The sequence below is a fragment of the Lissotriton vulgaris genome, chromosome 1_2 (genome assembly GCF_964263255.1).
Source record: "Lissotriton vulgaris chromosome 1_2, aLisVul1.2, whole genome shotgun sequence".
In the NCBI taxonomy this organism is placed as follows: Eukaryota; Metazoa; Chordata; class Amphibia; order Caudata; family Salamandridae; genus Lissotriton; species Lissotriton vulgaris.
In genome coordinates, this window is record NC_141686.1 from 199,608,018 (window position 1) to 199,621,532 (window position 13,515).

At 43.8% G+C, this 13,515-nt stretch overlaps 1 protein-coding gene across 1 annotated transcript in view; it reads left to right on the top strand.

The window, feature by feature from the left end:
- Nucleotides 1-13,515, top strand: part of LOC147734919 (membrane-spanning 4-domains subfamily A member 4A-like) — a 112,233-nt gene that overhangs the window by 11,952 nt on the left and 86,766 nt on the right. The window contains exon 3 of the mRNA XM_086953686.1: nt 13,110-13,229. Coding sequence (XP_086809812.1) covers nt 13,110-13,229 — 120 coding nt within the window. The remainder of the gene's footprint in view (nt 1-13,109; nt 13,230-13,515) is intronic.

Genomic DNA, 13,515 nt, shown 5'->3' on the forward strand with positions numbered 1-13,515 from the left:
GAGCAATGGGGAGATAATTCAGCGTATTGGACGCATCTAGAGTAGGCTTTCTTAGTAAAGGGAGAATAGATGTCTCCTTCCAGCCTTCGGGAAAACTGCCAAAAGAGAACAGCTTGTTGAAAATATCTGCAAGCACAGGACTCACCACATCAACCAGTTTGTTCAAGAAGGCCAATGGACATGGGTCCAAAGGTGAGCCTGCCTTGGAATCCTGTATATAACGGCTCACCATAGCCGCCGACACAAGAGAAAACTCCGTAAGACTACTCATGCCGTTGTCAAAAACCTGCCCCTTAGATGCCATTTGTGGACAGATACCATCCTTAAAAGCGCTAAAAATATCCAAAACTTTAGTTTTGAAAGTAGAGGCCAAATCATTAACAAATTGTTGGCTCTTCAACTTACCCAGAGCTTTAGAAACAGTAAGTTTGTTAATGACTGCAAATAGTTCTTTCGAGGAGTATTTTGCAGCGTCAATCTGGGCTTCGAAGTACTTACATTTCTCCGCTATCAGAAGATCTTCATAGGTCCTAAGTGCTAACCTATAAACCTGCTTGTCTGAATCCAGATAGTTCACGCGCCAGCGACGCTCCATACGACGGCAGTTCTGTTTCTCCTTATGAAGGAGATCAGAGAACCAAAGGGCCGATGGAGCGGGCCGGTTGCAAGAAATCTCGTAGGCACAGCTGAACTAATGGCGTCCGACAACCAGTTAATGTAGTTATTAACCGCAATATCCACATTATCAGAGTCTTGTGGAGAGGAGCACTCCAGTGTAAGTCGGAGGGCTGTTTTGCTGGCTTTGCTCCAAGCTTTACAGGTGGCTGCCCGTGGTGTAGTATTATAGACCTGCCCGGAAAAGCTCATAGGGAAGTTAAAACTAATAAAGAAGTGATCAGACCATGGGAGAGGTTTCACCTCTTTAATTTTGATCCCCTTTGTAGATGAGAAAATCCCATCCAACGTATGTCCCGCCACGTGAGTGGAACAGCCCACTAATTGGGGGAGTCCAACTGCGCCTAAAGTGTCTACAAATATAGCTGTCTCTTTATTATCAAGGTCCTCTAAATAAAAATTTAAATCACCCAGAAGAGTTAACTCCTTATTAAACAAAATAGTTTCTAGCAGCATGTCAAGATTTCCTAGAAACGTAGTTTTGGACCCTGGAGGACGATACACAAGAATGCCCTTAAAGGATACATTGGCACTGAGTCTAAATGTGAACTGAAGTGCCTCACAGGCGGAAGAGGAAAAAGGGTGAACAGTGACTAAAAAACATTCTCTAAAAATAATCGCTACACCTCCCCATCTTTTGTTCAGAGGCCTATCCACTCTGACAAATCTATACCCCGCTGATGTGGCCGTAATATAATCTGGATCAGACGCAGCATCTGCCTATGTTTCAGTTATAAAAAGCATGTCCAGCCCCGCCTGTTCTATCAATTGGGCTATTTCATACCTATGTTTCACTAAAGATCTTGCGTTAATGAGCCCGCCCTGCAGCATAGTATCACCCCGGGCATTAGGCCCATCGGAGGGCTGATGACACCCGGTAATACCTGATGGTAAATGACCATTCCTAGGCGTAAAAGCAAATCCACAACCTGCGCAACTACTATTTTCCCTCAAACTGCACAGACCGCAACCATCTCTCCCTTGATTAAATGCGTAAAGTTCTTCACCTGAGTAGCTTACCCGGAGTCTAGGTAAACCGGCAGCATTTAGTGCGCTAGGCGCGATCCAGGCGCGGACGGGCGCAGATGGGCTTGCCTTAGGCACGCCTTCGGCGCGATGCCATATAGCCAAATATAGAGCTTTCTTCCGGCGGGTGACTAGACCGCGTCCTGCCCGAAGTGGAGCCACGAGTGAAAGAAGAAACCGCCCTCCGCAACAAACGCATGTCAGCAGCGGCGGACCGTGGTTGGTCACAGGCAGGACAGAGCAGACAGTAAGTATGCAAATTTTAAAAACAAGTGTTACACTCGAAACAGTTAAAAAATATCTCAGCCTCCCAGTGAACAGTGTTAGCAGGGCTACTTGAGTCCTGGGTGCTGCAGTCGACTAGTGCCATCTAATTTACAGGCCCTGGTACACTTTGTACCATACACTAAGTACTTATAGGTAAGTTAAATATGTCAATTAGGATTTTAGCCAATTTCTATATGTTTTAGGGGTCAGAGCACGTGCACCGGGGCAGGGTTAGCAGACCCCCAGTGCACAGAGTAAACAAGCATTGGCATAGCCATAGGTCTTGCCTTTGGGACCTTATAAGTGTTTAGTTATCCAGCACAATATTCTTGGTGCAACAACATCAAGTGTTGCATGGCTAAACACTTATAATGTCCCAAAGGCGAGACCTATTGGCTATGTCAATGCTTGTATTATACGTTTACAAGATATTTCTCAGAAGCCTACTACAGTTGGCACCATCGGCTGTCCCTGGCAGCACTGCAAAACGCCAATACCGACGCTACGTGCAAACGATCACACGCAAAATTGACAGTTAGTCTATTTCAGGTCACCCAAAGCTAAAAGAATAGCCCTGGCATTCTGGAGTGGCCTTTTTAGGATATATTGAGGTTTATTGATTTTTTAAAGATGTTGCTGGTCTAATCTGTTTAAATTAAAGAGACAGCACCACCATGTGCTGGAATGGCATACAAACGTACCGGTAAAAAGAAATTAGTGTTGGTGCCAAGCCCAGACAAACACCAGTACAAATTAATCACTGGAATTCATGCAACTAAAAGTATTTTTTCTATTTACCCAGGGAAATGGCATCTGCAATCTTCGATCAGTAAGTACACAAAAAATGTCCCTTGCATCATTCTGCATATGTCATCACTCAGATCATCGCCTGTGGAATGACCAGGTCTCCATGAGCGACTGCGCCATCACACCTTTCTTTGCATATTTTGTGTATTTCAGCAAAAAGAACTGCTAATGGCAGAAATAGGGGAGACGTATTGTCTTTGCCAATGCTTGGTGGTGGATGGAAAGCCCTCGAGTAACCTGAACATGCTTGTTACGTTGCAACGTTTCTGTAATATGACCCGCCAAGAACGTAGATGACGTTAGGACCAACCCAAAGATCAAATGAACTCATCTGACAGTGAGTGAATAACCACAGAGAGAAACCGGAAAACACTGCACCCCGTGATGTCACACTCAACAGCATGCACACATACACAAAGGACAGGTCACAGGGACCAACCAAGACACCACCCTCGTGCAGCTGACCTCTGGAGGAAAATGCTTTCATTATTAGTGTATGGAAAAGAAGGTTTCAAAGTTGTGCTTCTGTGATGTGATTACTATGAATTCAAATTTCTAAAAATTTGCCTTTTAATAGCGAAACCTGATATTTAGATTGTTAATGTACTCCTTGTTCTGCCAAAGGCTGCAGGAAATGGACAGAAATTTGAGCAATGTGCAGTGATGGCAAGAGAAGGGCAGGGTGCGGTGGGGCATTGGCTTTGGGTGTCAGTGGCATAGAAGACTCAAAACAGATAGGCAAGGGTGGTAGGAGGTGGGCAGATGTGGAAGGAGATGGACAGGGCCAGTAGGGGCCAGACAGAGGGTGGCAGAGGTTGGTAGGGAAACTCATTAGGTCGGTAAAGTGGAACAAGATGGGCAGAGTGGAAGAAGGTGGCAGGAGGTGGGCACGAGTGGAGCAATTGGAATGCTGTTAGGGGATAGGCGGAGAGTTTCAGGAGTTGCCAGACATACTCCTTAGATGAGCAGATGGGTGGGGATCAGAAAGAAAAAGGTGGCCAGAAATGGAAGTTGGTGGCTGGAGATGGGTGGGCAGAGCTGGTACTTTCATGCGTTGGGCAGAGTGGCTAGACAGGGGGCCATACAAACTTTACAAGGAGAGGTGGTTGTTGGATACAGAGCACCCGAAAAGGGTTTTGGGGCCTAGGGGGGTAAAGTTTGACAAGGGACTAGCAGGTTTGGCAGCAGGTGTCAGCAGGTAAAATGATGGGCAGCCCTGACACGTCACAGGCAGAGATATCAGGAGGGGAAGTGGGTGAACACGTTCCAGCAGGAAATGGGCTTTGGTGGGTAGCAGCCTGACACAGTCTGACAGGACCCGGGCAGAGATTGATGGGAGGTGGGCAGGGATGTACAGGACATGGGAGGGGGTAACGAGAGAAGGTGGGTAGATGTGGCAGCATAAGACAGGGGATGACGAGTGGGGCTGGGAGAACTCGGGGAGTTAGAAAAAGTGGGTAGGGATGCCAGGAGATGGTCAAGGTGTAGAAGACGCCACTGGGAGCTGGGGTGGGGGAGAAGGGAAGAGGGTGGCCAGAGATACAAAGGTGGTGACAGCCAATGGTGGAGGGAAGCAGGTACTGAGGGGCAGGAACGGGAGATGGGGTACGCAGAGATGAGTGTGTGGTGGCGATATGAAAGCAGGAAGGCTGAAGATGAGCATGGGTGTGGTAGAAGATGGACAACACATGGTGGCAGGGGAAGGGATGGTTAGGGCAGGGAATGGGAAAAGGGTGACTACAGGAGTGATGGTGGCATTACAAGAGTAAAGGTTGGCAGTTACTGGTAGTGCCAGGGAGCAGAGGCGAGGTAACAAGAGAAGGGCAAATAGTGAAGGAGGACAGGTGGGGCAGAGAATGGGTAAAGGGCAACAGGAGGACAGGATCGGAACAAGACACAAAATTGGCCCAGGGACAAAATAAAACAAGGTGCTTTGCATTTGAAGAGTGAGAGGTAAAAAAATAAGACGTCAAAAGTGAAAGTATGGGTGCGCGCGAGCATGCACGCTGACAAACACGCGAGTGGTGCACGCTCAGCACCGCCAAAAGTGAAAGTAATCACGCTCCAGATGGCACCTCGGTCGTTGAAAGCTGGCAGCTGTACACGTACACGCTCGAGTGAACGCAATCTTTAGGCAATAAAAGCTGGTGGGTAACACTTTGAAAACCCACTTACTAAATGTCTCGCCTGAGGCAGTGCATGCGCTGGCTCAGGCGAGACCTAAAGAAACTAGCAATAGCATCCAGCAAAAAGTGGGGATGACAATGCAAAAGTGGCATTTTCATGCACTTTTCAACTCGCAAAGTAACATTTGAACTTAACCTTTTGAAGTTGCAAAGCCTGTGATTATTTGAACTGTATGCTTTGCAACCACAAACAAGTGTTTGTACTTAGGGTCCATAATTCTAACTCTGGGACACTAATCCACCAATTGCACTGCATCCTAATCAAACTATACTCCATCCTAGAGACACAAATCCAGTCAAAGCACAACATCTTAGAGACAGAAATCCCTCAATACACAAGGTCATAAGAAAGTATGCACCTCTGTCTGCCACAATATACATACTAATCCAACACATTCCACTAGACACACTGTGCCTTAGGATTGCTAACACACCCCATTTGTGTTTAAGATACAACCCACTAGAGGTGTGCAAACATGTAAAGTCAGTTGACTTGAAACTTAGCATACTTTTTTTCTTTAACTTTATAAGATTTGCATAAAACAGAATGCAGCTCTTCATGAAATTGTTCCTTTCGCAGTGAGGCCGACCAAGACGCATTAACCTTATAGTCCAGATTTTACAGGATCTGCACTATACCAAACCTGCAGCTATTCTCACGGTGCTACAGTGGAGGTCTACAGTGGGCCTGGGCACATGGGCTTGGGACAAGAAAGAGAAACAGAGGCACTGGAGATCATCACACTGCATGGTTGCACAGCTGACTTATCATACACTGCAGGAGCATTGATAGCTACAAAAAAGAGTTAGTTAGTTTGGCTACCAGGTGATCCTTGGAGTTTGATAGTGCATTTCATATATATATTGACACTTTCTTAATTTCCCACTAATACGCGCTATTTCTTCTAAACTGAAATCCAATCTGAACTGACTATATAACTGCAGATCATGCTTGGGGGTCTAGTATTCTATTCACTCAAGAGAGCTACCCTCAGAAGTAGGAAAGAACATCCTATGAATCTGTTTATATTCAATGTGACGCGATGACAACTGTTTATCTCAGATGTACATTTTGTAATCATATATTTACTATTATTAATATCGACATCCCATACAACATTCATTTTGTGGCAACTTGTTTACACAACAATTATTAGCTGACAACCCACACAGAACATGAGGAATAAACACGTGTTACAGCCTCCAAAATCCTAATGGAAGACTTCTAATGAAACTAACAAGATCAACAGAGTTTGTAATCCGAATATGCGACTGCTTGTGAAAAGAATGAAGAGCTACAAGTTCATAATCCTCCAAGAGGAGTTCTTGTGGGAACAAACGAGTACCTTAAATTTGCAATCTCAATGGATGACTCCTTCGCGAACACAATAAAAAGGCAAATCTGTACCCTTGAGAATTATGATGCTGGATGGCTCTCCATTTTAAAGAAGTCCTCTGTCAATGCCGAGGAAGAATTGTTTTCAAGGGGCCCGATTCACAGAATGAATTTAAGACTCAATCCTAAACTTACTACTATTTTGGTTTTCACAGAATGCACTTATTACTTTTGGCATTCACAGAATGAACTTACTACTTTTGGTATTCACAGAAGTTAGTATTTTGACTTAAGTCTGTCTTAAGTCTGTCTTAAGAGAAACTTAAGACAAAATCCTAACTTCTGTGAATACCAAAAGTAGTAAGTGCATTCTGTGAAAACCAAAGTAGTAGTAAGTTTAGGATTGAGTCTTAAGTTCATTCTGTGAATCGGGCCCAAGGATTCCAACAAGAGCGCCCAGATGCAGCTGCATTGCATCTCAGTTTCCTAGAAAGGATGAAATGGATTAGGATATTAAACATGGCCACCAGCATTGGCGTGTCTTATCAGGGACCCTGGGACTCTTGGAACATATAGTCCTTCCTGCCTTTACACAGCTCATTCATGGAGTGTCCCAGTCTGAGGCATGTAGGGCTACTCCAGGTGAGGCCCACACTTTGCACATACTTTCGTTCTCTTCTACTCCTAGAGACATGCGCGTTCCTGAGCCTCAGAGTAGCATGCTGTATCGGACCAGCCCGTAAAGGTAAGCACAGTTTGTGCAGCATCCTGACACGGGGCGCTCAGCAGCGTCCCCTGTTGACGTCCCTCCCTATCACTGCCCATCAAAGAGAATGATTCCACTGCTACCCTCACCATCCCAGAACCGTGGGGTTATGCCATGCCTATATGTCTGACTAATATCTGGACATGCAAGCCAGCCCTATTGACTTTATCATTGTGTGTTAAGTAATTTGCCCCTAAACTGAAGATACATAAAACCCTTGATTTTGGAATGTTAAACTCTTCCAATGATTTCGAAAATAATTTCAATCTATTGTCAATATACAGCTGATGTTGCCTCTCGAGGTCATTTCAAAATATTGCATCCTGTGCCCGAGTGCAATAGTGAGTAGAACAATTATATGTGATGTCATGAACTGTTGCCATGTCAACCACTTTCAATAAGTGATGTCAACCTCTTTAGCAAGACACCACAGTCATGAATACATTAACTAGCTGCATCTCTTTTGTATATGGAAAAAATAACAGATCAGTATCAATATATTGAAAAAGGGGTATCAAAATCATCATAGCAATGTTTGTAAAATACCTCTGTTCATAACATTTGGTTGTGTCCTTGGAGAGATATACAAGTAAAGGTATACAAGTTTGGCCAATCAAATATGTTGCTGTTCATTATATATTATATTGCATAACCTGGCAGCATGCTCCAAGGCATAACGACACTTCCGACCAAATTTACAAAGAAATCATGCAACGCCGGGCAGCAAGTAAAGTTACTGCACTGCTCTGCCTCTACGGGAGAGAGTAGAACAGCACCAATTCAAGTAAGATGTGGCACTATTCTACTCTCTTCTGGGCTGGCACACTTTTGGCTTCCATGCGCCAACACAGACACCCTTGTGCCATAGTGAAAGGGTATCTTCGTTGTGGTATGTATAGTTTTTGCACAGGAGGAGCCCCTTCCTGTATAAAACCATACCTTAAAGGCATCATTTTCCTCTTTGTATTTGTGCTGTTGGAAACAACTAACATGCAACGAGTGAAAAATGGGGAGAAATTAAAACCTTTCTCCCCGTTAAGCCGGACTTAGGTAGGCACAGGATGTTGGTGCAAATCCCTGTCTACAGGTCCTTGAGGATGGGATTTGCACCAAAGCTCATGGGTGGTTGCATGTGAATGGCAATACACAGCCCTTTGAACACCAGCTTGGCGCAAAGTAGCGTGAGGCAGAATATTGTGCAGCTTTGCATTACTTGCATCAGGAGAATAATGCAAACCTGAAGCAAAATTTTGGCAAATCTTGTCCCTGGTATTTTATTTGGCACAGCTGCTAACTTCTCCAGGAAACCTGGTTATTGCAGTGCTCACTGTTTCAGAAAATTACTGATGAAGTGGGTGTGAAGTATGCAGTGCTGTTTCAACGCATAAGCACCCTGCCCCATGCAACCCTGTGCTGCCCCATGCAAACCAGAATTTAACACCAATTTTGCAATAAACATTTTAATTCCTGTGAGTGGTTGTTTAGACAGGGCCCAGTGCACTGCTTTGTCCTGGGGCCTATAATGCTGTTAAGGCGGCCGTGGTAGTATGCCCTCGGCATTTATACTCAATTCTTTTACAATCCGATTTATCAGTAAAGGGCTGCTCTTTAAGGACCGACAATCTGCTTATGTGAACTGAATCAGATTTAGACATGTAAGTACTTTCCTGTAGGGATCAACATCAATGATAAATATGTATGGGCTGACCTCGCAACCTGCTGCCCACCTCAAAATCCTGGCTCTGCGCAGTGGCCTTTCATAAGGCCTTCGGACAGCTACCGATGTGCCGCATTTAGCTCTCAGAAGCAAGTGCAGTATTGATGCTCTGGGCTGATGCTCACCCCCAGGGAGAGGAGAAGCATACAGCAATGTGGAGGAGTTTGGTGGGGAAGGCAGAAGGCCCACAACTCCGAACCAGCTCTCTCATGCTCCTGCATCGCTCTCTCCTGCTTCTGCCTAGTTTTCACTCCTTTCTCCTTCCTTTCGCACTGTTTCTGTGAGTGCTCTCTCCTGCTTCTGACGCGTTTTCCTGCTTTCTCCTTCCTTCCCCCCATTTTTCAGAGTGCTCTCTTCTGCTTTTGCATTGCTTTTAACTTCTTTCTCCTTCCTTTCTCCCTGCCTTCCTAGTGCACTCTTCTGCTTTTGCCTCATTTTTACTGCTTTCTCCTTCCTTTCCTCCCCTTTTTCCTAGGCCTCTCTTCTGCTTTTGTCTCGTTTTCCCCACTGTCTTCTTCCTTTCCCCCTGGTTTTTCTAGTGCTCTCTCTGCTTATGCCTTGTTTTTACTGCTTTCTCCTTCCTTTCCCCCTGTTTTCCTAGTTTTTCCCTCTGCTTTTGCCTTGTTTTTACTGCTTTCTCCTTCCTTTCCCCCTGTTTATCCTAATGCTCTCTTCTGCTTTTGCCTCGTTTTTACTGCTTTCTCCTTCCTTTCCAGCTGTTTTTCCTAGTGCCCTCTTCTGCGTTTGCCCCGTTTTTACTGCTTCCTCCTTCCTTTTCCCCTGTTTTCCTAGTTTTTCTTCTGCTTTAGCCTCGTTTTTACTGCTTTCACCTTCCTTTCCCCCTGTTTATCCTAGTACTCTCTTCTGATGTTGCCGCGTTTTACTGCTTTCTCCTTCCTTCCCCCTGTTTTCCTAGTCCTCTCTTCTGCTTTTGCCTTGTTTTTACTGCTTCCTCCTTCCTTTCCCCCTGTTTTTCCTAGTGCTCACTTTTGATTTTGCAGCGTTTTACTGCTTTATCCTTCCTTTCCACCTATTTTTCCCAGTGCTCTTTTCTGCTTTTGCCTCCTTTTTACTGCTTTTCTCCTTCCTTCTTCCTGTTTTTCCTAGTGCTCTTTTCTACTTTTGACTTGTTTTTACTGCTTTCTCGTTCCTTTCCCCATGTTTTTCCAAGCACTCTCTTCTGCTTTTGCCACGTTTTTACTGTTTTCTCCTTCCTTTCCCCGTTGTGTTTTTCCTAGTGCTCTCTTCTGCTTTTGCCTTGTTTTTACTGCTTTCTTCTTCCTTTCCCCCTGTTTTTCCTAGTGCTCTCTTCTGCTTTTGCCTCGTTTTTACTGCTTTCTCCTGCCTTTCCCCCTGTTTTTCCTAGTGCTCTCTTAAGATGGGCATCTTGAACTTGCCCTCTGGGACAAGGTGGTCAACTGTGACATAGTGAGGATGTTAGGTAATATATGCCCAAATTAAGCTGTAGTAAATGTAAGCATATACAGAGGAGTTATTTGTTTTGTTTACTAAAAATAAAACTTTATGTTAAAGGCAAAATATTTATATTTTAACAAAATAATAGCTCATATTAAAAAAAGTAGTAAAAAAACGTGTCCTACTAAATATTACAACTAGTATGCTCTCACAGCAACTATTTCCCCAAAAACCTTTTCACCTTGTATGTAATGCTAGATTTTCCGTAAGCAGTCCCAGGTATATATGTATGCTCATTTCATTTCAGTATGTGGGAAAATACTAGCAGTGTGATTCAAATATATTTTCTACTTAGGTTTGAAAATCAAATTCAATGGTGACAGTAGATTTTTGATAACGGAAGTAGAAAAGTAACTTTTAAAAGTGTACTTTGTAGTACCTTAATGACAACTAATTTAGACCCCGTGTTGTCTCTCAGCCCAATCGGGAGGCACAATACACATTCCTGACACAGAGTTAAGGACCCTGCTCCTGGAGACCAACTGCTTGGGCTTTAAGCCCACGTAACAGGAATTCGCAATACTGGAGGGGAACACGAACAGTTGTCAGAAAAAGGATATGCTTCATTGTATTGACTAAGTGATGCCTACATTAATTTCCAGGGTCATCTTAGGGTTTACTGTTCCAACCCTTGCAGATGTTGATACTGGAAGAGAGGAGGGCACCACATATAAATAAAAGGGATGTGTGTCGTTACAAAGCATACTGTTACTCCGCATACCATTACAACGCGGTATTTACAACGCATACCGTTACAACGCATAGCGCTTTGGGGTGCTGGATAGTGGTAAGTATAATTTACTATTCTAACTCCAGTCCCCGTGGACCCTAGGGAAGGTGTTGGATAGTAAATGAAACTTACCTCTTATCCTAGAGCGCCCCCCAGCGCAATGCGTTGTAACGGTATGCGTTGTAATGCCTGCGTTGTAGTGGTAGTGAGGAGTAAAAATTGCGTTGTAACAGGTGTATACCAAATAAAAGAGTGAGTAGGGGTGAGCCAGAGCCCCTCCAAATGGAAGAAGAGTTGAGCCATCTTGGATTTAGGGCTTCTGGGAATTTGTACAGTAAACCAAAGAGTAGGTGATGAAAATAAAGGTGTGGATAGGGTAGAAGGTATACAGTATTGGGTGTTGGACATCCTTCAATTACTGGCTCGTGCTCAATGTAATTTGTGCACCTCACCCCCAACTCTTCTGAACATTTCTGGACCTGGGACGAATCATAGAGTTTTTCGACTGCTGGGGATGGGACTCCTGGTAGCATGGATTGCTCTACAAGGGTCAAATCCTTTGAGGTAGCAGCTGTCAAGCTCTGGAATACGCTCCCAGCCGAAATTAGGCACATCTCTGAACTTCTCCCATTTAGGAGAAGGATTAAAACCTGGTTATTCCCCAAGATAACCGTCTTATAACTCCTGCTCCTGTGTTTTACTTTCATGCCTCCCTCTGATCCAGTCAGCGCCAAGATGCCTGCAATGGTCACAGTGCGCTTAACAAATGCCTAAAATAAATAAATAAATAATAAATAAATAAATGGTGGACCTTCTGTTTGCCTACATGGATAAAAAATGTACACGCCCTCCGCTCTGATGTAGGCTAAGCTGATCACTTGGTACTTGATCCTGTGAGATCCCTGGCTGGAAAGAGACTAGATAGCCTGCCATGAGGATCTATGGGCTACAGGAGAGACACCAAAAGGGATTTTCCCAGCATGGAAAATTACTGATATTTCCCCAGACGTCCCGACCTCAAAGAAACAGAAGAGTTTGCTGGTGAATGTTCCTTGTTTTCGTTCCTGCTGCAAGGGTAATGCCCCTAAATGGAAAAAGGATGTTCAAACTTTCATTGATCCTATTATTATTTTTGACCATTTTTAGACTTTTAAATTACATGTCACTAGTTCTCTTTGTCTGATTCGAACTTCGAATTCGAATCAGACAAATTCGAATTCGAATTTCTTTATATATGATTCTCTATTTCTCTAAACCAGTTTTGGAACGTTATTGGGTTGTTCCTGATTTTATAATAATTGCTGGTACTGCTTGGAGTTAATTCACATTTTTCTGGGGAATTACATACTGCTTGTGCCAAGGTTATAATAGGTGGTTTAGAGTTTTTCTAGGAGATGGGTTTTAGCCTAACCAATAGGTGTTTATTAGGTTGATGAAGGTTCCTTAACACCAAATAAAAATCCGAATTCTGACACAGTAGATATTAATCGTGATGATATTTTATCAACTGTACTAATAGCTTTTGATGGTACACTTTTTTTGATGGCCACTCCAACCTAAGCTGTAATACGTATGCATTTAGCCATAGTTATTGTCTGCTGTCTGAACCTGTATTATCTCTAAGACCTATATAGTAACTCGGCAGTCTGTGTCTGCAAGATATGTCAAAGCTGAGGGATTTATTTTCTCTGTAAGGCTCAAGATTGTGAAATCTGTAACATCTGTTTTTTTTTCATTTCTGCCTTTACCAAGTCGATTCTCAATCCTCTCTTTTGAAGGTGAAAGAAGGGAAAGGCAATGTAGACACAGCTGAATAAGCTCATGATTTTAAAAAGTTATATATCAGTAAGCATGGTGACTCTTTAAATATGTACAGGAGGCTAGAGATTCAGATGTCCCAACACAAATCCTACATGTTGATGTGCAGGAGGGTTGCAGATTGCCCAACTTCAGTTATGCAATCAGTGTTAGATTCTGGATGAGTAGGTCAGAGTTGGGGTAGCTGAGCTCAAAATCTCACTAAACACAGACCCATTGAATAGGTTGTAGAAAAAGATTCAGACCAGTGATGCCACCCAGAGACACACTTTGCTTCTGCTAATGTCTCACATTTCTCATTTCAGGTCGCCCAGATCCTGATTGGTCTCATGGAGATAATCCTGGGCATCATTATTGCCATTGCATCGGGAATGGTATTTTCCATTGCAGTGATCATCGGCATACCCTTCTGGATTGGATTGTTAGTGAGTACAAGAATATCATTCAATGTCCACTGAATGACACATGTATGCTAATACACAGGTTATTGGAGGTGCCTGACCTTCCTCAGAAGCCAAGTGCTGAGAATGTGTGGGCACTGGGAAGGCGTTTGCATCCACCTTCAGTCAATTCCAATTATAGATATAGATATATTTACCGTGCCATGCACCTACAGATATCTGCTCATCGTGCTTCCTGCAGCCAGATGCCATGCCAAAGTGTGATTCATCTGTGATACTGTCCATGTATCCACTGCTCTTTCCACTTTTT